We start from the raw sequence: 23,384 nt of genomic DNA, 5'->3' as shown, positions 1-23,384 counted from the left end.
GACAGCGGGCACCTGATGTGCTGTCTCCGCACAGGGGCTGGATGGACAGTGGGCGCCTGATGCGTCCTGTCTCCGCACAGGGGCTGGAGCGCCTGATGCGTCCTGTCTCCGCACAGGGGCCGGATGGACAGCGGGCGCCTGATGTGCTGTCTCCGCTCAGGGGCCGGATGGACAGCGGGCACCTGATGTGCTGTCTCCGCTCAGGGGCCGGATGGACAGCGGGCACCTGATGTGCTGTCTCCGCACAGGGGCCGGATGGACAGCGGGCGCCTGATGTGCTGTCTCCGCTCAGGGGCTGTACTTGATAAGCCCCAGCTTGTTTTAGCATCTGAACATAAACACTCTAAACCCTCCTCTCTGTGGCCCATCTGTGCCATCCAGTCTCCTTCTGTTTAGTATTAAAAGTAGGTGACTTCTTTCCCTTTTCCAAGACACATTACAAACAGAAAGTAAAAGTGGAAACGAGAGTGTGTAAGACTCATTCCTTTCTTTCAGTCACCCCATTTTACAACAGAGGAGTGAGAGGTCCCTGGACGGAGCAATTGGTCCAAGGTCCAGTCACTAATTCCCACTGACTGATAGCAGAGCACATGCTGCAGTCTCCGGTCTTACCACCCCGAGGAAACCCTGAGGCCGGCTCAGCGTCTGCTTCCAGGCAGTCTCTCGATGAGACTATCCCCATCCCACCACAGCCGTCTCTTTTCTAACGGCTTCTGCCTGAGCAAGTCACTAGTCCCAGCCCGAAGGGATCTGTTCAGAAGAGCGGAGAGCATCACAGCCTGACGATTCCCAGATGCTTCCAGTCTCCCCTTCCCCTTCTTAATACACAAAAAGTAGTAGCCTTTCAGGTGCTCCAACCCTCCCTGGCCCCAGTATGTTCCAGTCTGGGGCTCCATCATATCTATGTCTTCTGACTGGATGGTTGTATGTCAAGTTCTATTTATGACTAAGGAGAGGCCCACTGAGAAAATCAGCAAAGCAATTTGAAAAGATACCACAGCAAAGCACATGATTATCTTTTAAATTATTAAAAAATGCTGATAACGGAAGACCTTAAGTACACGAGAGGGCAGTATTAATAAACATGGCTTGGGAGTAGATAAACAGAGCTGTGTTTGATAGATAAAGGGCTGTCTGTTTATGGGCTCTCTGTATTGCCTTGGAACCTCTGCAAACCCACTAACCAATGAAAAACTTCTATTGTGGCATATTTTGTGTGGTTTTTATGAAAATCCTTAAAGTCTACCTTTGTGCCTGGCAAGTACCTGCCACGTTCACCACATCGTTGCGGCACAATATATTGTTAAGGTGACAGTTTGCAATGTGACTCAGTCTGTGAACAGTCACCTTAATGTCAGATGAGTGAGTCACACTGCAAACTGTCACCCAGTGCTTCAGTCCTTGCACATTCAAACCTCCCTCAGCCAGGACCGGCATGAATTACTGATGATGCACCACATCCCGGCTCTGCTACTGAACCCCGCTCATCCTTTCTCCGACGCTGGCTGGCTTCTTAGTAACACTCCCTTGCTGAAACTGGAGATGAAGAGCTCAGATGGATCAGGTGGTCAGCAGGTCACCGGTGGTCAGTAGGGCCTGGCAGTGAAAGTGTGACTGCCACTCCCTGCCACCGAGGTACGAAATGAGGTGGGGGATTCAGGCTCCAGATGTTGTTAGAATATATTTATTGCTACATTTATACACAATTATACAAACAGCCCAGACAGGAGGGGGTATGTCACATCGATTTCTGCAGATTCGACAGGAGTACACACAGGAGAGGTACGTCACCAAATTTGCTCTCAGATAAAAGCCAAAGATAAGTCACATACATTTTTTAAAAAGTGGAAAAGTCCTGATAATTCTCCCCTTAGATTCCATCTTATGAGCTAGTCATGCAGAAAAAAAAAAAAAGCGCGGGGGTGGAGTGTGCTGGGGAATTTCCAGAAGTTGGTGCCTTCCAGCATCTGTCTGAGAAAATGGTATCTTAAAGCCAAGCTCAGCAGGTGCTGGCTGGCTGAGGACCGCAGGGTCTGCCAACATCCCAAGTCCTGGTCCATCTCCTGAGGTCTGCTCCCAGGAAGACAGTGAAAGGTACAGGAAAGAGAAAACCAGCAAGAGGAAACCAAGAGCAAACAAGACCGGGGATTGGGGGAAAATGAGCAAGCGCTCTGGTTGATGAGAACTAGTCCATCCAGTTGTCCTGGAGATACCAGAGTTTGGGGGTGTATGCGTTCAAGACACGGGGCTGTCTTAGTACATCCTCAGTCTAAAGCTCATCATGGGTCAGCCGTCAGGGACCTGTACAGACAGATGATGGGAAAGTCAGGAGATGGAAGAAATTTCGACATATACATCACTAGGATGGGCTGCAAAGGGCCTGGCCCTGAAAACTCATGCTGAGCACTCTGGGAATGCTCCGGGGGCTGTTCAGGGGATGGAACGCTGTGGAGGAAATACCAAGAGGTGCAGGCTGCCCTCTGACCTCAGAGCAGCCAGAATTGTTTGGGGCCTCAAAAGAAATCAGAACGGCAGGTTTGGGAACATTCTGAGCCCTGAATCATGTTGTGAATGTAGAGTTGTTCTCAACACTGCTCATCATGTCAGTCGCTGATGTGGAGTTCTGGTGTGGAGAAGGAGGGGGTGGGGAGACGAGCCTGAGGAGTGAGCTCACCTCACTGACACTAGCTCCATGTGGCACAAGCCTCTGGGCACTTCATATTTCAGGGATCCCACACAGAGAAGCTTGAGGTCAAATCTGACCCCGGCCTTCTAAGCAAAAATTAGCCCAGAGCCTTGAAGAGAACCCAAGGCCTGAGTTTTGAGACCAGGAAGCCCGCAATCCACAGTGTGCCAGTTAATTAGTCATTTGGCTATATTCTGGTCCCAAGGCTGTAGGGGGCGCCACCACTCACCAAACCAGCCACCTAGTTCCTGTCTGTGGCTTTGGATGTCACCTCTAAATTTCTGACCAACAGAATCCCCCAGGTAGGCAGGATGACAGTTCTGGGGAGAAGCCCCAGACATGGAAGAACTAAGGCCTAAAGGACAGCTGAGTCCTTTTCCTGTGACAACTGGCTGTGGAAGCCGCGGTCCTTCCAAGGCTGACAGCTATATGACATTTCAGGCTGAAGGAGGCCGAGACTACCAGCTCCCCTGTTCCCTTCAGGAATTCGTCTCTGGATAATTTGAAATCTGTCATTTGAGCTTGGCTGCTCTGGTGAGTCACACAGGCACTTTCTTTTTCTGCTTCTGCCAACAATAGCTTGGAGTCAGCCTCTGTCAAAGGAGTCACTCTGAAGAGCACAGGTATTAGCAGGTGAAAATCACTGAGAAGCGGGTAGAACAGGCAGCCTACTTCAATCTGGGCTTTCTGCTAATCAAACAAAACAGGATAAATGAATTTGTGCTCTGGAAGTCAGGGTTTTGAGATGAAAAGCCATGGAGAATATTGTTTGCAGCAATCTGTGAATGTTTAGGATGTGTTTCCAGCAGAGAATTTTGTTTAAATACCAGGAATAGAAATCGTCGAATTCTATGGATTTACAGTTGGCCATGTCCCTTTCAAAATGAGTGCAGGCAGACACAGACGGGCGCAGGGCAGCCTTCAGGTTCACTTTCGAACTGTGACAGTTTCAGCGGTGTCAAGAGGTAGTATCCCACAGTCTGGCGTGACCTCCGCCTCACTTCAGAGAACCTCAAATCCAAGGCGAAAGGCCTTTTACACTGCCTCACCTTGCGAGCACACGCCGTCTGCTCCCTTCCACGGAAAGACATCTAAATGACAGATCGCTGGGACGCAGCCTGTGTCACTTCTCAAGCCTCACGGCATCACTGCCACTAACAGGCTAAAGCTTGGGAAACTCTCCCAGAAGGTTTGGGGGAACCTCACCCTGGATCCATTACAGTCTCTAAGATAAACCGCAGTGCTATGGCTTCATCTAGTCTTGGCCAAAGACATTAATTTTCTAACCTTCTGTCATCGTGATAAAATAATCTTTAAATATAGCCAGACCGAGGGAGGTGCACAATGCTTTATTAATAAGGCTGACGAACCAGTTCCTTGATCTTCTGACTCAACATGTGTGCATAATACTTCATTGTTACTTCCAGCTGAGGCCTTTGATACCCCAGCACATCCCAAGTGGTGGCAGACTCCAAGAGTCCTTTCTCCCTCACCCAGGGAGTTTCCACAACTGCAAGAGAATGCCCTACCTAAAGTAGCACTTACAATACAGTCAGTTGACCACAGTCACCGATAAAAAATGCATTTTCATAAACTTGAGCAAAGTGATTACAGTGGGGGCGGTGTCCTTGACTGGGGAGGAGCCTGGAAGATGTGGGCAGGACGGGGTGCCGCAGTGCACTCTGGAGAAGGCCTTGGCCAGCAGGTGAGCAGACATAGGAGGGTCCCCCAGGATCTGAGCAGGTCCTCTAGGAGCATGGGCTCACCCCAGCAGCTGCTGCCAGCTGTGCTTACCTCATGAGCAGGAAGGCCTTCATCCTGTTACATGTGCTTTATGCTGCTTTGGCACGAGCGCATCTGGAACAGGGCATACAGTTTGGGTCCCCACCTTTTGGAAGAGACATCAAGAGGTTAGAAACCGCGAATGGGGAGGAATGCAGGAGGTGGCAGGGGGAGGGGGCTCAGACAGCATGCTCAGCAGTTTAGAAGCCAGGAATATCTCTCTTAGCCTGCGCTGTCAGAGGGCCAACTGGGGCGCTCAACTGCTAGCCTGAACTCCTTTTTAACGATTCTTAAAATTCACCTTTCAAACTCTACTAGTTGACCATGGAGAGAAGAATACCTTGGGATCTCTTGGAGGCGGATGCCAGAGGGTTCTCTAAGAACCGAGGAATTCTCCACAGACTAATTAGTCTCACAATGGCCACGGCTCTAAAGCCATACATGCCAGATCTTCATCAGTGGGTATTCGTGGCTTACTGGGTAACTAAGGATAACCTTGAACTCCTGGTCTTCCTGCCTCTGCCTCTTAAGTGCTGGGGAAGATGCACACCACCCCCTGGTCTCATGTGGTGCTGGGGATGGAACCCAGGCTTTTTGGGAGCTAGTCAAGCACTCTTAACAACTGAGCTACGCCCCAGCCTGGATGTTCTATATAATGCTGCAGTCTCTCCTGTGTCCCTAGCGGGCCTAGAAGGTTTTGTGGTGCCTGCTTTGAAATGGAGAATTCTCACTGCTCTGTCCCCACAGCAGCCCTCTCCTTAGCTAGAGATCAGTTTGGAACATGATGTCTTCCATATTACACTCAACTGTCGCTCTCAGATACAGACCAAAAGCAAGGTGAAGCTAAACTCAAAAAGACACGACTGCATTGGCCGTGTCTACTCATCAGTCAGCCCCAAAGTGGTGCTCGTGGTATGTTCGGCACTAGGAAGCTAAGCAATTAGATACGGAAGTCTCTGTATCCTAAGTGAGCTGTGTACCAAAAGGGGGGCTGTCTCCCTATAAACTGCAGTACCAAAAGTCCCCTGGGGGGGGGGCTTCTCTTTATAAACTGCAGCACCAAAAGGCACCCCTAGGGGGGCGCTGTCTCTCTACCAATAAACTGCAATACCAAAAGGCACCCGTGGGTGGCTGTCTCTCTATAAGCTGCAGTGGATGGTCGTTCTGCAGCCAGGTTGTTGAACCTATAATAAAAAACTTTATAGTAAAATATAGAAGCAGCTATAAATTTGTCAAATCTGTTAATAAAAGGATAGAAATAATGAGAGTTACTAAGAGTTTAATAATTTTGATTGATTCTTGAGCTTGTTAAACTGGGCAGAATTAACTAAAAGTTATTAAAAATTGAAACTTGAGGACCTTTTAAGGAGAACTGAAGTATCTGGAGGATGTTACTGGGTAGCCAAGCGGAGCTAGCACCCCGTGGTACTGAATAGTCTTTCAAATGTATGCTTGGTTGTGCTCTTGTTCCCTTTGGTTGATATCATTACACACTGTTGAAGGAGGTTTAGACTGGTGAAGGCTGAGCCAAGAGGGAAGGAAAGCAAAGGAAGGAGAATGGCTTAATGTCTATGTTAATGTTTAGAAAAAGAAGAATGGGAGTGAAGAGAAAGGCAAGAGAAGACAAGAGCCAAGAAAGGAAGCCCAGTGCGAGAAAGCAGAAATTCCCAAGCTTGCCAGCAGGTGGCACTGGTAGATTACACTACTTTGAAGAACGCGTCCTCTGAAGGGGAGGAGAGGGTGGTACATACTGACCAGATGGGCAGGACAGTCACAGTGCAGGTGGCTCAGGACTTGTGGAGCACCGGCTATAGCTAGGACATATGTTATATCGAGTTATTTCAAACACATACATTTGCTTTAATGATATATATCTGTTCATCTAGTTTGGAAGATTAATCAAAAATTCTTGAACACAGTTATCTCAATATACAACAAATTACATGGAATAAGTTTGAAACCCTCTTTTGTATTTTGTAAACAAACCTCTTAGCAAAATATGAACAGCCTATAAAATGAATTTCCATTAATCTGGTAAAGGTCATGTCCCCAAACCCAGGACACTGAATGGTATCATATTAGACACATGGATCCGAGAGGAATGAGATGCCACCAGCGTTCTGCACTGGGCTGGAAGCTCCATTCAATGAGCAGAAGAGTAAAAGTTATAAAGCTGGGAGGATTAGAACTGTCAACACAAACCTAGAATGTCCCAAAGAATCTGCTAATTATTAAAAACACTAGGGATTCAGCGATGCTCTTAAGACCAGCAGGCAAAAACTAATTTCATTTCTCTGCCCTAGCCCTGAATATTTTCAGTCATAACCCTTAAAAGATTGTGAGATAAGACTGTTAATAAACCTAGCAAAGGACACATGATCTTGTTGTAACCGTTTAAACAGCTTTACCTACACACATGATGGAAGATTCCAATAAACTGAGATGAAGTCACCGTTATCAGGAGTCTCTAATATCATACAGATATAAACATTTCCTATCGAAAACTTTTTCATCATGAAAGTTAAACTACCTCTGAAATGTATACAGAAAAAGTGGGGTCCAATATAGGAACGCCTCATCAGGATAAAGAAACTGCAGAAGTAACCTCCATCGGGAATGAAGACTTAAATTAAGACAGGCTGGTACTGACCAGAGATAGACATGGTGCTTACTGGAGCAACACAGCGAGATGGGAAAGGAGCAGCAATGGCAACCAGCAGGGAGAGCATGAGGAGCCCAGACCGCACAGTCTCCTGCAGCAAGGATAGGGCCTGCTACCCTCTGCACAGGCTCATCCACCCTGCCTGGGAACCATGCACCAGGTGCCAGTCATGGCCTCCTCGACCAAGCTCACCTACAGCTCCCAGGAAGTTTGCCCCTGAAGCCCAGCGTGCACTGAGCAAGTAGGTGACTCTACTTCCCCTCCTCAGAGGCTGCCTAAACCACTCCAGGACTTCCCACACCAGTCCCAAGGGCAGGGCTGGGCCTCTCAACCCTCCTGTGTCTTATTCCTCTCCTGGGCATTGCAAACCACCTCCCCTGAAAGAAACAAGAGGGGAAACAGCCAACAAACTACTCCAGATGTGTAGAACAGGAGCAAATATGGACATCCAAGACTGTCTGCCTCCCAGTAAGTCCCTAATCCCATAATGACACCTAACAAGAGTGACCCGGAAGAACCACCACATGAAGAATTGAGAAGAATGACTCTAACGATACTCAGTTACTCAAGACATAAATATACAGGAGAGGAAAAAAGAAAGAGGGAAAAAGAGAGAAAGATAAATGAGTGCATCAATCTGAGATGTGAAAACAGGAGATACGAAGAGAATCACTGAAGAAAGCCCAACTGATTTAATGCTGGAAATACAAAATTCAGTAAGTCGAATAAAAACCTCAGCGGAAAGCCTCCATAAGAGAACAGGATCGTGCTGGAAACAGAATCCGGCAGGAAGATGAGGTGGATGAGTCAGATCAGCCAGGAAGGTCAGTGTCCTTCGGGTGACTCTGAAGGCATGTTGGTTTAAGTTGATGCTAAAAGGTTTTCAAAGGGCAGGACATGCCCTTTACTACAACAAAGTAAACCTCCACTGCGACCACATCCAAATTCCTGACAGCTGAGAACCCCACACCACTGGCCATTTGTGGCTCTGCCGTCTTCAGATGTGGGGTCTCACTGGGCAGCTTGGCCAGCCAGAGATTTATTATGTAAAACAGACGAGCCTCAAACACAAAGCGCTCAACGCGCTCTTACACCCTCCAACCTCCATCTCCCAAGTATGGGATAGGAGGTTTGTGTAATCTGCCTGTTATGATTCTGAAATCCAGCAAACAGCCTGGGGACTGAGTAAATCTATCTAGTCTGTCTTCCTACCAGTTTGGGGTTCTAACGGTGATTTAAGCTTTTTTTTTTTTCCCCTGTTGCTTATAAATCTAAAGTCTCCCTACCGATGAAAAGCACATGAAGTCTGGATGTAAATATAAATGCAGCCACGCTGGAACTCAGGCTTGCTTACACCACCCACGCTAGCTGGAGAGTCACAAGTGTGACTAATTGGTTCATGAAAGCAAATGCCTGATCTTCATATAAATAATCTGCCGACCCAGATACAGTTGCTCACCCCTGTAATCCCAGCACTCAGGAAAGCAAGGTAAGAGTGCCAAGAGTTCAAGGCCAACCACCCTAGCTATACAGAGAGCCCTTGTCTCAAACCAAAGACCATTTGCCAATCCTTGCTCTGATTTGATGGCTAATATCTACAAATCTAAACACATCTCTAGCAATTTTCTCTTAATAATGTAATTGTATTCATTTCAATTCCACAAGTAAAAATGTACTGTTTAATAGAAACATAAAGATAAATTAGATCTGTGTTCATCTGCAGACACAGGACATCTGTAAAATTTTGTGCTACTTTTTCTTTTCAAATATCCTAATAAGGTCGAAACTACTGACTCACCGAAATAATCACACTGAATCTGAATTCTGAGAGCGAAGTCATTGTTTTCCCCTTCCCCACTGACCTTTACTCCATAGCCACAGGGAACTACAGCCCTGCTTCAAGTCATCATTGGCCTCACTTCTCCCCACCCACTGGGCTGCCTTCCTCTTGATCTCTTCCCTCTTGCCCCAACCTCTTGATTTTCTCCAGCCTGCATTCAGTGGCCCCAGTTCCCCATTGAGTCCTGGAACGTGTTACTCAACGCCTTTGAGTAACATTGACTCAGCACACGCTTGCTGCTCTTCATGTCTCCAATTTTTTTCTATAGTTTTTTTTAACTTGATAAAGAACTTCATACAAAAGTGCTGTATTTCCGGCATTTCTACCGTCCCCCTGCCGGCTTCTTCTGGATCCTGTTCACTTCCTCTCACATTCATGACCTCTTCTTTAATTATTGCATATGTGTATATATGTGAACACACATGACCGGCTGAGTACAGTCAGTGTCACTTCCGTGCATGTGTGTTTAGGCCTGATCATCTACGATGATCACCAACCTATCGTGAGCTCGTCCTGGGAGCAGACTGATTCTCCCTCTCAACAGTCACTAATGGCCTATAGCTCTGCACCTAGACAAAAGGCACATCTTGGGGGCATGTGTTTCTTCTGATCTGAGGAGCTTTAACAGACAAGAAAACAATGGATTCTCTTCCCCACAAGGGCCAAGCACCTATCTCTTTTTGCATTGAAGCCAAGTTCACCTCATCTTGAAGATGAGGCGGCTGAATGGAACCCAGTCTTCCCTGATGGGTTTACTTTCCAATCCCCGCCACCCTACGCCATTTAACCTGAGAATTTAATGAGTTCAGCTTGGTTTCTATATTAATGGACATACTCACTCGGGGTGTGCAGACAAGGAAGGCCTACAATAGCATTCAAGCATATCTTGTCACTTTAGTATACAATGGTCCTGACAGGTAGATTTATATAGATGTGCACATATACAGTCTCCACTTCAATGCAAACCTAAGTCCAAATACAGACTGTCATGATGGTTGTCTTTGGACAAACTACTGCACTACTAAGTAGGATAGTTTACCATCTTCAAGGCCACTGTAGCCTTTCTGAGGTAATGCTATGGATTAGGGAGAGGTGTCCCTTCCTCCAGGCAGGTGTACCCCTGTGCATGGCCCATTAAGTACGGGACTAACACCCAGTGCATCTTCACCTTCTGTCCCTCAAACTTCTACTGAAACATTCGGGCCTACCTCTGGAAATAATGTGGTCTCCAAGGCCAAACTCCTCAGTGGACATGCGGCCTAAACCCCATGAACTAGGGGAGATGTGGCCTGGCCCCTTTCCAACTTCGGATAGCATTGGCCTGACTTGGTTCAGAATCAGGCATAACCCTTTCCTTCTTTTCCTGAAGCCAGTCCAGCCCTTTCTGCCCTAAAGGTCTGCCGTGTACTGTTCTCCCTTCCTGGAACACTTTCAGCAAAGACTGTAGACTGTGGTCCACTGGGCTCCTTCGGGCAGGCAGGTCTATCTTATTAGGCTTGATAAGCTTTTTCAAATACTTGTGAAATAAGGGGCAGATTTCAACAAAATCACATTTTACCTTCTACCTACTAATTATTTTGTTGAAATAATCACACCCCGTTCTGCAAATTTAGAATTCTTCTCCAGTCATGGTTAATTATCTGAAATGATTAGCCTGCCTTGAGTTATGTGTGACCTCATTTCTCGAGGGCCTCCCTCCCTCTGATCCTAGCCTCTCAAATGCTGTGTCTGGAAGCCTTTCTAACTTATTGGAAGATCAAAAGGTACAGCCATGCTGGGGCTCCTGTGTCTGAGGAACCATGTGTGCCTTAGAGACAGCACGAGAGCCCTGGACAGACAAGAGTCTGGCTAGGACCAGTGCACACACCTTCCTGATACAAGTGAAGGCAAGGAAGCGGGGTTTCTCTTCCTTACAGTGGCAATTTACACACTACCTCTTCGTGGGGATGCTTGTGACCTCTGAACCCTGATAATCACCCCTGAAGTTTTTCCTAACTCGGCCCTGTGCTTTCATAGGTCAAGTAGAAATGGAATTGCTTTCATGGGTCAAGGACGGCTAAATAGTGGCTAGTTCACAAACCTGACCTAGCACTGAAATGTGCAGCGTTTTAGTGCCGCTTACTCATGCCGAAAGCTTTTCCTACAGAAGTCAGCTCAGGGCAAGAGCGTATGTCACTGTGATGTCCTCAAGGGCGAGGACAGTGTCTGGAAGTTCTCAGCTGCCATTCTTTCCCCATCAAAGACCCTTAGGAGTTCCACAAAAGACCTATCTGGAGGCCTTTTGCAAACAGGCCACAGCTGACTTTACTAGCCATGACCCCAGACAGCCCTTCTACTACTCAGCACTGCCCTTTACCCGGTTCTGTCCCCAAACTCAATCCCTACTGACATGGCGGATCCCTGGGTTCCGGCAATGGGGAGTGTCACACTCTGAGGCCTCTGTACAAACCACCCTGGAGACCAGCTCTCCACATTCACCAGTGTCGCTTGGCCTCAGAACAGGGGGAGCATCCGTGGCCTAGCCCACAGCAGCAAGATACGGTCTCTATCTGCTGGATGCTCATCGTGACTCTCCCACTTCCTCCTCTGACTACGCTGTTTTAACTCATCAGTGAATCGCTAGGGCCTTGTTATTAGTGTTACCACACCAGATGGTGTGAAGCAACTCAATTAAGTGCCGCAAGGAACACATTTGCCCCAGAGGGTAATTATTTGCCACTTTACTAGAGGGAAGCCTGTGGACTTGGGCAGAAGTGCCCAGTGGGGTTCATGCCAGAGTGTCAGCTTTAGGCCCTTGGGGATGGTAGGACTCTGTTGAGGCTTGAGGATCACAAGCAGCAGTGGTTCCCAACCTTCCTACTACCGCAACCCTTTAATACAGCTCATGTTGTGATGACCCCAACTATAAATTATTGTTGCTACTACATAGCTAATTTTACAACTGTTATGAATCATAATGTAAATAGCTGATACACAGGATATCTGACACGCAACCCCTGTGAGAAGAACATTCAACCCCCAAAGGGTCGCAGCCACGTTGAGAACGGCTGACATGGAGGTTTGTGAGAAACACCTTCCAGAAGACACTGTACACTTCATCTAATCTAATGCTTTCTTCAGTGACTGTATCCCAAGCCAGTGTGTTCACAAGTGTCATGACAGCACCCCCTTTCTTATGGCTCTGGAGTTTCAGGGGAGTCAGCCCACTGTGCAAGGTCTGTGCTCTTCCTCCCCAACTGTCCCCAGCTTGGAAGCACTGTTGGCGCTCTCCACGGTTCTGGCTTAAGCCCACTTTCTCTTCTTAACATTTCCCCGGCCCCAATTCCATCAGGACCCAAACTGTACATCCACCCTACATCCCCTCCTGACTTTCCCGTGTCGTGGGCTGCCTTCTGAATCTCAGCCTTACATGCTTCCTTATGAATGGGCAGTTGCAGCACTTCAAGTCTTTCTGTGCCTTGATATAGTTGCATGTAAGTTATAACTATCTCTTGTGCTTATAGAAATTTCCGGAATAGACTGCCCAAAGATGCTGTACACAGTAAATAACTATAGCTGTGTGCTCTGAAATAATCACCATTGGGTCACATCTTGATGATTATGACCCTTCGCAATGACCTAAGAAGCTGGCTTCCTAGTCCCTAGAAACCTGTTTGCTAGACATCTTCTAGTCATGACATCATTAGGGTTGTCTGAAGGCACAAAATTACTGTTGTATGCACCATACTGAGGTAAGAGCTTTGCAACTACAAGAACTGAAAAGTACATGGCTATTAGCCAACATAAGACAGTAGTTTTTAAGGATACATCTGAAGTCCAAGTTATCCATATCTGATTCAGGAAAAATACTCTGACACAGGCAATCTGATTCAAGCCTATAAACTCAGAAATCAGAGTTGCAATACAACACTGTTAGACTTGGAATTAGAACCCAGGATCTTCAATCCTAGTTCCCCAGAAACCTTCCCACAAAAGGTCACCAACAAGGTCCCGAAAAATCCCCAAACAGGTCATTTAGAAAACAAGCAGAAGAAAAAGAGTATTGCTACTCTCAGCAAAGCTGAGAACAGACTACATCTGGGTATGCCTCTCCTCCATAGGGCAACAGCCTTCCTGCAGGCTAGCTACAGAATGCAACGCTGGACTTTCTTTAACCTCTGCACTTTTTAGTTATGTGTTACATTGCAGCATGAATTATCAAAGCCACAAGTTGTCCTTGAATCAGTGTACCCTGGCACACTGTCTCCCAGCTTGCACAGCATCCTTAAACTCTGCCTCCTATAGTTAGTGCAGTGACTCACACTTTCCATGTACTTTTTCCTGTCTGCAGACTAATCACTGAAAATGGTATTCTTCCATCCGGCCTTTCTTTTTAGCAATGTGTTCAGCAAAGCCTACTTTCGCTAAGTCGGACATAATGGCCTGTAACCCCAGCACTTGGGATTACAGCACTGAAGCAGGACTAATACAAGTTCAAGAGATTGAGAGCTGTTTTAAATAAAAATTCTAAAACTTTGTTCCAGAAAAACCAAAACCAAACAAACAAAAACCCAACCATCTTGCCAGGCAGTGGTGGTGCACACCTTTAATCCCAGCACTCAGGAGGCAGAGGTAGGCGGATCTCTGTGAGTTCGAGGCCAGCCTGATCTACAAGAGCTAGTTCCAGGACAGGCTCCAAAGCTACAGAGTAACCCTGTCTCAAAAAAAAAAAAAAAAAAAAAAAAAACCAACCACCTGGCATGGTGACAGCACACATGTATAGTACAAACCACCTAGGAGATTACAATCAAGGCAGGCTAGTTAATGCATTGGGGTCGGAAGCCAGCTTGGGTAACACATCAAGATCTTAAAATTAACAAAAGCATGGGTTGTTTTGGTTTTAAAAAAGGAAAAACCAAAAGCCCTAGGTTAATGGCACCAACAAATATACCAAACTTCACCAAAATCTTGTACACAGCCAAGGACATCAACAAAAGTGAGAGAGAAATTCACAGGATGGCAGAAAAATATTTGCTGCTCATATTTGCTACAGAATTAAAATCCTCTTACTGAATGTGGTGGCACACACCATTAATCCTAGCACTTGGGAAGTAGAAGCAGACAGACCTTTGGGAGTTTAAGACCAACCGGTCTGCACAGTGAGTTCCAGGACAGCCAGGGCTATGTAGAGAGACCCTGTCTAAGAAAAACCAAACTAAAATCCTGAGATAAAGGATAGCTTGAATTCTGAATATAAAGATCTCTTTTAAAAACATAATTCGACCAAAAATAAATTTAAAATGGACAAACTCAAATGAATAGTCCTCAAGGAAGACACACAAGTATCATAAGCAAAGAAAGAGGTTAAGTACTCAATATGCTTTTTCATTTAAAATTCAAAGAAATGTAAAACAGAACCACAGGGAGTTACTACTCCATTGTCAGAACAAATAAAAGGAGCTCTCCAGAAAATATCAATTGTCAGGGAGGGTATAGAGACCTGGGAGCCATGTGCATTTCGGTGGAAACACATAGTACAACTGTCACAGAAGATAATATGACAACTTTTCAAAATATTAACCATAGGATTAGCATGGGATCCAAGGAATCAATTTAGGGAGTCTGACATATATTCATACCAATGTTCACAGCATCATTAGTAAATGTGGAAATGGTAGAACAGTACAATGGTAAAAAATGTGCAAACAACCCTAATTCCAACTCATTAATAAATGGATAAAATGTGATATAAGCAATGGAGCACTTATTCAACCTCAACAAGAAATAAAACTTGTTGCTAAAACGAGATGACATTATGTGAAATGTATTAAGTATGCCAGACAGAAAAGGATGGATACTGTATGGTGTACTCTGATAAGGTGCCTAGAAATCCCACAGTTCAGAGACAGGAAGTACCAGGACCAGGACCAGGACCATGGACCAGGAAGAGAGCTGTCCTTCAATGGGTACAGCTTCCCCCATGGACAGGAAGAGAGCTGTCCTTCAATGGGTACAGCTTCAGTGTGGATGAATATGCTCTGGAGATGGATGCACAGCAATGACAATGTGGCGCTACCATGTTGTACCCTTGAAATGATTAACAAGCTCATCTTACACGTTTGTCACAAAACAAACCCATAAATATTCAGCCGAAAATGCCATCAAACTCCCACTTAACATACTGCTGCTGATGCTATTTGGGTAAAAAGTCAATCTTCTTACAGTTATAGACTAAAACCAGGAGCTTCCTCTCTTTGGGCATCTTTATTAATCAACATTAAAAGCTTGACCCATGAAATGGATACTGCTATGTACCAGAGAACCAGCTTCCCTGGGAACCACATCCAACACCCATTCTCTTGGCTGCTCTCTTTCCTGCTACTGCCCTTCCTTATATCTTGTTCTCATCATTGTACAACTGTCATCTTTTAGCCAATGCATTTAAAACTTAAACTATAAATGGAGTGATAGTATAAAAGACTCAAATGCTACACTTGAGTTTCATAGGTTTTTAGTATGAATAAAAGGAATCGGAAGAGGGAGATACTGTCTTAGGATTCTAGTAAGCGCATGTTTGTAGGTCTAATATGCAAACTAAGAAAATGAAAAGGTTATACACATTGTGAGTGTGAGAAGAATGTCACTAATCCCCATCTCATCAGAAAAGCTCCCAAGTCGCATGAGAATGTCCCCAGATTCTAAAAGCCTGCTTGCTATGCTTGATACTATGCATAAAACAGAAAGCTAAGGTCAGTACCACTAGCTTTTGGGAATAAATGATACAATGACAAGTGTAAAACCCCACATTTTAAAGTGATGAAATAAAAATGAACAATTAGGACAAGGAAATAAACTTCAAAGATGGGAATAACCAGTTAGCTACACATGGAGGAATCTAAGTAACAACATGGCACTGACGTTTTCAAAGTAAACTGATACCGTAACTGAGAAATGCAAATTGATGTAATAACTAGGATAAATTAGCATTTGAAGTCTCATATTCGAAGGGCCATGGTTCTTATCTTGCTTCAAGTCCTCGAATATAGCAGGCAATTCACAACAAACGTTTTTGACTGAAAGAAGGTTACTAAAGAAGAATGTGGAACCACTGAGTGTACAGGAGCTCCATGCAAAGACAAAGGTGACCCAGAAGTTCTACATGAGATAAAGTTAACTCTTCAGTGCTCAAGGCAGTGTGTATACAAGCACGAAGGAAACACGTCAACCCTTGGGTATGTGCGTAAGGAAAATGTCATGCTTACAGCAGTGTGGACAAGTTTGAGTCAAAACATTTGATTCGCAGAGCTAAAGGAGTCAAAGAGGAGACAGGACAGGAGTCACACAGCCTTTTCCATCAGGAAATGGCAGCTCTTAAATTCCTAAGAGATGGGCTCATTACTAAAAGAAAAGTCTAAGGAAAAACAGGAGTTAAAAGTATGGAACTGGAAAGCCAATGTTGAGAAAAAAAAAGCATACCCATGTTTGACTTATCTATGGTGCAGAGGCAGGGGTGCAACTAATGGTCTGTTTATTTATTTGGCATGGGGAGTAGACAGGGTGAAATTTAGCCTAGGCTGACTTTGAACTCACTGTGTACCCAAGGATGACAATGAACTCTTGATTCTCCTGCCTCCACCTTCTGAATTCTGAGATCACAGGTGTGGGCCAGCACACCTGGCTTTTGGACATTTTTATGATGTAATCAAAACACACAGAATCCACTCAACTCCCAAAATGTTTGAGCACATTAGTCACATCTGCCTCACCGGTTAGTAAATTAATGCAAACTTAATAATCACATATTTTAGTTAAAGTTTTAACTTTTAAAACAAGCTGAGTTTTCACTGGTCACATATACTTGCGAATTTATTGTTTATCCTTCTATTTCTTAAAACATCCCAAAATTTAAAGAAAAAAAAAGGAGGGTGGGAATTATTCCAGCCAACAGTAATGTCAAACCATTTTTCAATACATAATAAAGAAAAATTCCAATAATTTGTTAAGTTTAAAAGTAGTAATTCTAGTTCAAAAAAATAAAGCCTCTCTATATAAAATGTAAAACATTCTATAAAAAAAAATGTCTTTGCTTTTCAAGATCAGAGAAATGGCTGCCTGCTCTTACAGACAGGAAAAGTAACAACTCTTGGCTTTTAGAGTGTTCTGAAAGCTGTCACTCTTCTATTTAAGAATATTTGCTAAGGATTAGTGAGAGACTGAAGGCAATTCTACACTCACAGTTGACTGCTGTGACAGCTTTGGTAAGACTAAAGGTACTTAGCATAGAATATAAAGAACACCAGAATTGTAATAGTGAGAAGAATCATCAAGAGGAAGCCCTGTCTTCCTCGAGAAAGAGAAAAAGCAATGCCTGAACTCCCAAATCATCTTCAGATGTCAAGAATCTAAGAGTCACTGTGACCTCTACAGGATAAAAGGGTGATGAGAAAGGAAGTCTATATAAGGATCCTAAGGTATCATATAGTTCATGGCTCAAACTATAATTTCAAGAAATATATGAGAAAACCATGTTAAATAACAACAGTGGAACTCAAAGGCATGAGTTTTTGTCTCTTTATTGTTAACCAATGAATATTATCCAAAATTAGAGATGTATATGTAATTTACTTGTACAACATGAAATTATGCTAATGGGAAATTACCAAATACTCATTAGTGTGTTTTTACATTGCTATATGAACATGTGCTCTCAACTGCTAATGATAAACGTTATAATTGGTTTAATCTCTATGAAAACCCATATTGCAAATGGCTGTTCCTGTTTAGAAAAATCCATACAACTTTAAAAATGGATTAAACCCATTTAATCCTAATCTACAAATAGACTATTAACAGCAAATATAACTGGTAACCTCTCAACACTGTAACAACTGGTGTAGCAATGATCATGTACACAATGCAAAGAGAGGAAAATCAGTGAAAATTCACGAGAAGTCAACTCTTCTAGCAATAAGGACTATGGCTCTAGAGCTTTGAGAAAGAGAATGCTCATGTTTCCAGGTAGGCCAGTAAGTCCTACCATCTCTCCCTCATGTATGGAAAGCAGAAACATTCCCTCACAGATGATTCTGAAGCGTGTGCACAACCACTGTACAACCGTCACTTCAAGGTTAACCAGTCGTCTTTTGTCCTACAGAATCCAAAAAATATATTAAGCAAGGCCTTTCCTTTTCATAATGTCTGCCCAAATTACTCCTTTTAAAGTCAGCAAAATAAAAAAAAAGCATGAGATATTTTCAGACATAAGTGGAATCTACTGTGCATGAAAACTGCTTAATAAAATGGCAATTATAATAGATAAAGGTAAGTGTGAGTGCATAACACCGAATGGAACGTAGCTGAACCACACAGAGAAAACAAGGCTTTCTGTGTCTTCAAACTCGGGTGCTTCATGGTCAAAGAATGTCAGAGTATCTTTCTAGCCAGAAACTTCTTCAATAAGACATAATTGAAATGAGATTTGATTTTAGAGACTGCAAATAAAATAAGCAGTGATTTAGAAACCAAATATGCTAAAATGATGTACCTTTCCCACCACGAAAAAAGGACGAGAATCCTTCGCTGCAAAGGCAATGTCTTACTTCCTCAGACACAGACCACCCCTCAGCAAACAGCATACCAGTGAGAACAAACAATATCTGAGCACACATCAGAGCCCCACAGTTCAACAAAAAGGCAGTTAAAGCATCAGCACTGGAATCTCAAAAGTATATTCAATGAAGGGCACGACTGAGACTGTCTATGGATAGCAGACATGCAGCGCACACACACTGTGTGGGGACAGTGGCCACAGGTGTACAGTGAGGTAGTATTACTTCCTTGGAACTGATGCTTTCATCTGCTGCCCTTGAAGGGAAAGTCCAGGTTTGTTCTTTTTGACAATTAAATCAGTTATCATCAACACTATCTTCTATTAGACATCTGTTTCTACAGCAACCTAAGAACAAACCTTGAATTTTTTTTTCAGAGACCACTTATTCGCAGGCAGAGTTTTATCAATAAATTCTCCTAGGACTGATGTCTGCTGGCTCCATCTCTGACGCAGCAGGCAAGAAAAGCCATCAAAGGATTATAGGACATGTTACACCAATCACTTGAGCTGGCAATGATGACTGTGCTTAAGGAAATGAAACCACCCAATAATGTAATTAAGGGATTTCTGTAATAACTAACCACCTCTGCACACTGTACTGTTCAATGTTCTACTCGTCTCTGATGCAGTCTCCTACACAGTGGCTGCTGACTCATCGACCCTGTGTCTGTTTACCTCATCTTCAACACCTCCAGTAAGTGACGTGTATGACACCAACATTACGGCTCTGCCATGACAGGGCATGAGAAGGCCGCATTGAAAACACATGAGTGAACATGGAAATGTATGTAGGTCAAACATGGAAAGGGCAAAGAAAATTGAGTTCATTAACTAAGCATGCACTGAAATGTTCACCGTCATCCTAAGATATACACCGTGCTCAAAGCACACACATTTATCAGACATGGTCATTAGTGTCAATATTCAACTGAAAAAAAATCAAACAAAAAAATGAAAAATGTACAAAGAGATGACAGGGTAGCATTATCAATTCCCTGGCCAAAAGAAAAATGACCAAACATGACATCACACTGCCTTAATGCTGAAGCGCGCCCTTCAGACGTCTGCTAGTGAACACAGTCGCTGCTGTGAGTGCTTTGGCAAGGTGGATGCATGCCATCCATCTGCAAGGCCTGCTTCTCTCTGGTGGTGGTTCAGCTGAGGAAGGACATGGATCACAAGAACAGCTCTCACATTGCTTCAAACTCATCGATACGCTGCTTCGTATTGCCTTGTCGAATCTGTCGCAGAGTCTTGTACTTATCGCGACCTGCTTTGACATTCTCGGCATGAAGAACATCATTCTGTGTTTTCTTGGTTTCATCTCTGGCTTGAGCTAATTCTGAACTTAATGCCTGCATTAAAGAAAGCATTACTATTACATAGAGTTTAACAAATTATGAAAAAAGTTTAAAGATGCAAAAATACATGCACACCAAATCTGACTCTTTAATATATTCTTAATCTTTCCACTGTGGAGTGGGTTTTTTTGGTGTTTACCTGCATGTCTGTGTGTGGGAACTTAAAATTATGAATTGTCATAAGGGTGCTGGGAATTAAACCCGGGTCCTCTGATGGCCCAGCCAGACTGTTCTCTTAACTGCGGAGTCGCATCCAGTCCCACAAGCTTCTTTTGTTAGTAACTGTGATGGGGAGGAATGCCCATGGCCTTTCTTTTCTTTCGTCATCAGCCATAGTATTTTATCTATTCTGAACTGTTTTAACTTTCTTAATCCAACACATGAAAAAACTGATCAAGTTCAAGGTAGTCATTTTAAAGAAAAATTAGTGTAAGATAAAAATAAACATTTTCTCTAGAAATCAATACAATTATTAAATTTTCACTTTTTAAAATTAAGATTTCACCAACAAAAAAATTAAGTTACTTTTTAAACCGTTGAATTACGCTGAAATTTCCTATTCTGACCTAATATACATTTAATAAACTGATCTTTTAGTTTTAAAATATGAATAATTCTGATAAAACATTTTAGATGAAGGATGAAGGATCAAGCGTTGCACCACTGGTTTAAAGACTGACTTAATTTTACACAGAACCAGATACTTTCTCCCTTTGAAAATGAATCCATCTATAACTGAAAACTCAGAGTTAGCAAAGCCCTTGCTAATGGGTGTGTAATGGAAGCAACAAGAGACTTGCCACTTCAGGACAAATAAGAAGAGCCAATCACAAGGCTGGCCCGGACTGCACACACAGCTGCATCAGTACCTGGAGCTGCTTCTTCACACGCTCATTCTTCTGTGTCTCCGTCACCCGCTCCTCCTCGCTCCTGTGGTTCATCACGCCCTCGCTGGACAGCTCGGCACTGGCCTCGGCACTGCTCTCGTCCTGCTCGTCGTGCTCGTTTTCCGTGGGAGGAACAACTGGCGGAGGGGGAGGGGGAGGGGGCGCAGACATCACGGTTTTTAACTCTTCTTTGGTCTTTTCCAAGTCTTCTTGAGCTGCAAAAGCCTGAACATTGAAAATAAGTTTGTTAAACTGGGAATAAAAATACTTTATTCTGTCTTCATAACAAAAAATATATTTCAAGGTAATGATGATAAATCCTTTTAATAAAACCTCCATTTTATAGGATTCTAGCAGATAGGAGGCATAAACATTTTAAAAATATTTCATACTTAAAAATATTAATACAGGTTTATTCTTTGTTGCTGTAACTGTTTTGCAAATGCTTGGTGGGAAAAAACTTTTATCTGTACAATGCTGAGAAATGTCACATTTAACAGATTAAATATGAGGCACAGCAGAAAAATAAGTCAATGCAATAACCAGACTGTCATTACTCTGATACAGTGGTCAGTTAAAATCACTCACCTAACAACGGGTTAACAAGATAAGTCATCTCATATGATACAACATGAAATATCCAAATTACTGATGATCGGGGATCAGTACTTCCTGGGTTGCTTAGCAAAGTCTCACTTTCCAGTCTCGTCCTATGTCCTATTAGGAGTACTCTATTTTACTCTCAAAGGGCTCCTAAACTATGGAGGGCTTGAAGAGCTTAATGGTTAAATTTTAGAATCTAAATATAATCTAACATTACATGAGATAAAAATTCAATAAAATGGAATTATATAAACAAAGATTTCATTTCAAGTATATATAACTGTATACAAAAATATAAGAAATAGGAGAGAATATACACTGTTCTAAAATAATGTCCTAGCTTGTAGGACTGTAATTTTTTAAATTAATTTTTGTTGATTTCTATGCATTTTTCAATTGCTCATAGGACTTGTAGCTGTAATATATTTTAAAAGTTTGTGTGACTCTAAAGTTCATAAATCCATCTCTAAATAGGGTCTATAAAATTCTCCTGACAAAAGCAGTATAACAGGGAGACTAACCATTTTACCCCTTTCTACATGTATTTTGTATTTTTGCATATATACACATATAATATGTCAAAAATGTCCCAATTAAAAATTGAACTGAGTCGGGCGGTGGTGGCGCACGCCTTTAATCCCAGCACTCGGGAGGCAGAGGCAGGCGGATCTCTGTGAGTTCGAGACCAGCCTGGTCTACAAGAGCTAACTCCAGGACAGGCTCTAAAGCTGCAGAGAAACCCTGTCTCGAAAAAACAAAACTATTACATATTTCATGTACCTTCCTTGAATATAAACATCATAAGTTTATATTCCTTGAATATAAACATCATAAGTTGATGTTATTGAATTAGACTCACTGTCTTCTCTGTGCCATCCCTCCAATTCCAAGCTTGACTTCTGCACTTGTGAATTCTCATCAAAAACCTTAGCAGCATCCACTGTACCTTTAAGATTTACAAGCAGTTAAAAGGCTGCTGGGGAAGGAGCTTAGGAGACTACCTCTCCCTAAGGAGCAGGGAGTTAGTGGTTGCTGAGAGAGACATTTTCCTCAGTGGTGCAGCCACTGGCAAGCTCATCATGTTTCTGTAAATAAGATTTTACCCAAGCTCTGTAACCTTAACAGACTCACTGGTCCATTAAAAAGAAAGCAACCCAGGAAAGTAGAAGGGAGATGCTGCGTGGGAAGAACAAGCACTCAGTGGGAGCAGCAGTTGAACGAGAGGGAGTAATTGGGTGAATATGGCAGACTATATTATATGCACACATGGGAAAGTCATAGTGCCCATGTTTAATTAAAGCATGCTTGAAAAAAAAAAGAAATCCTAAAAGAAAACAAGAAGTCCGACTGGTAAACCACAGCCTAACTCAAGCTCGCCTGTGATTGGCTGCTGTGCTTCCGTCCACCACCGAGTGTCTAACTCCTCAACCTTTCCATCTCACCACGGCACCCTGCAGGCACTTATGAGCATCCAATATCCCAATCCATACTTCACACTGATTAGGTCTGGGGTTCGTTTTTGTTCTGTGTGTTTGTCTTTATAAAATCTTGCTCACTGTGTTAACTGTGCTCTGAAATCTTCTAAGCCTGGTATCGCATATCCCACCAATGTGCATCAGCAAATATTTGTTTCTATTATCCAACTGCCACCTAAATCTTCTAACTTTTTTGAGGTCACACTTGAATGTTGGTTATTCTTACTCTACTAACTCAATTCTTTTCTATATGGAAGTCAACAATGTGCTTCATCCCTTAATCATTTCCAATCTTAAAACTATTTCTCAAGACCCAACTTAAATGCTTATGACTTTCCTAGATATCTGTCTGGTTCCCCTAGATGATCACCTCTTATGTATCCCCCAGGGACTGAGCATGTACCAACCTCACATCACCTGTACAGAGCAAGCAAGCACATTCCTGGCTCACTAACAGAGCAGCTATTCAGTAGATGCTACCACACAACAAAACAGTGAT

The 23,384-nt window shown here is 43.4% G+C and overlaps 1 protein-coding gene across 3 annotated transcripts in view; it reads right to left on the bottom strand.

The window, feature by feature from the left end:
• Nucleotides 1-1,666: 1,666 nt before the first annotated feature.
• The window catches only part of Rdx (radixin), a 66,601-nt gene continuing 44,883 nt past the window's right edge, over nucleotides 1,667-23,384 (bottom strand). For 2 of the 3 annotated variants that reach the window (XM_038323890.1, XM_038323891.1), the window contains exons 13-14: nucleotides 20,790-21,032; nucleotides 17,507-19,914 (exon numbers count right to left, since the gene is read on the bottom strand). In XM_038323890.1, coding sequence (XP_038179818.1) covers nucleotides 19,750-19,914; nucleotides 20,790-21,032 — 408 coding nt within the window. In that variant the 3' untranslated portion in view covers nucleotides 17,507-19,749. Of the gene's footprint in view, nucleotides 2,302-4,480; nucleotides 4,575-17,506; nucleotides 19,915-20,789; nucleotides 21,033-23,384 lie in introns of those variants that run through there. The other variant, XM_042054796.1, reaches the window with a different exon arrangement.

Source organism: Arvicola amphibius, chromosome 3 (genome assembly GCF_903992535.2).
Source record: "Arvicola amphibius chromosome 3, mArvAmp1.2, whole genome shotgun sequence".
Lineage (NCBI taxonomy): Eukaryota > Metazoa > Chordata > Mammalia > Rodentia > Cricetidae > Arvicola > Arvicola amphibius.
The sequence above is the reverse complement of the archived record's forward strand: the minus strand, read 5'-3'. Positions and strand labels throughout refer to the sequence as shown.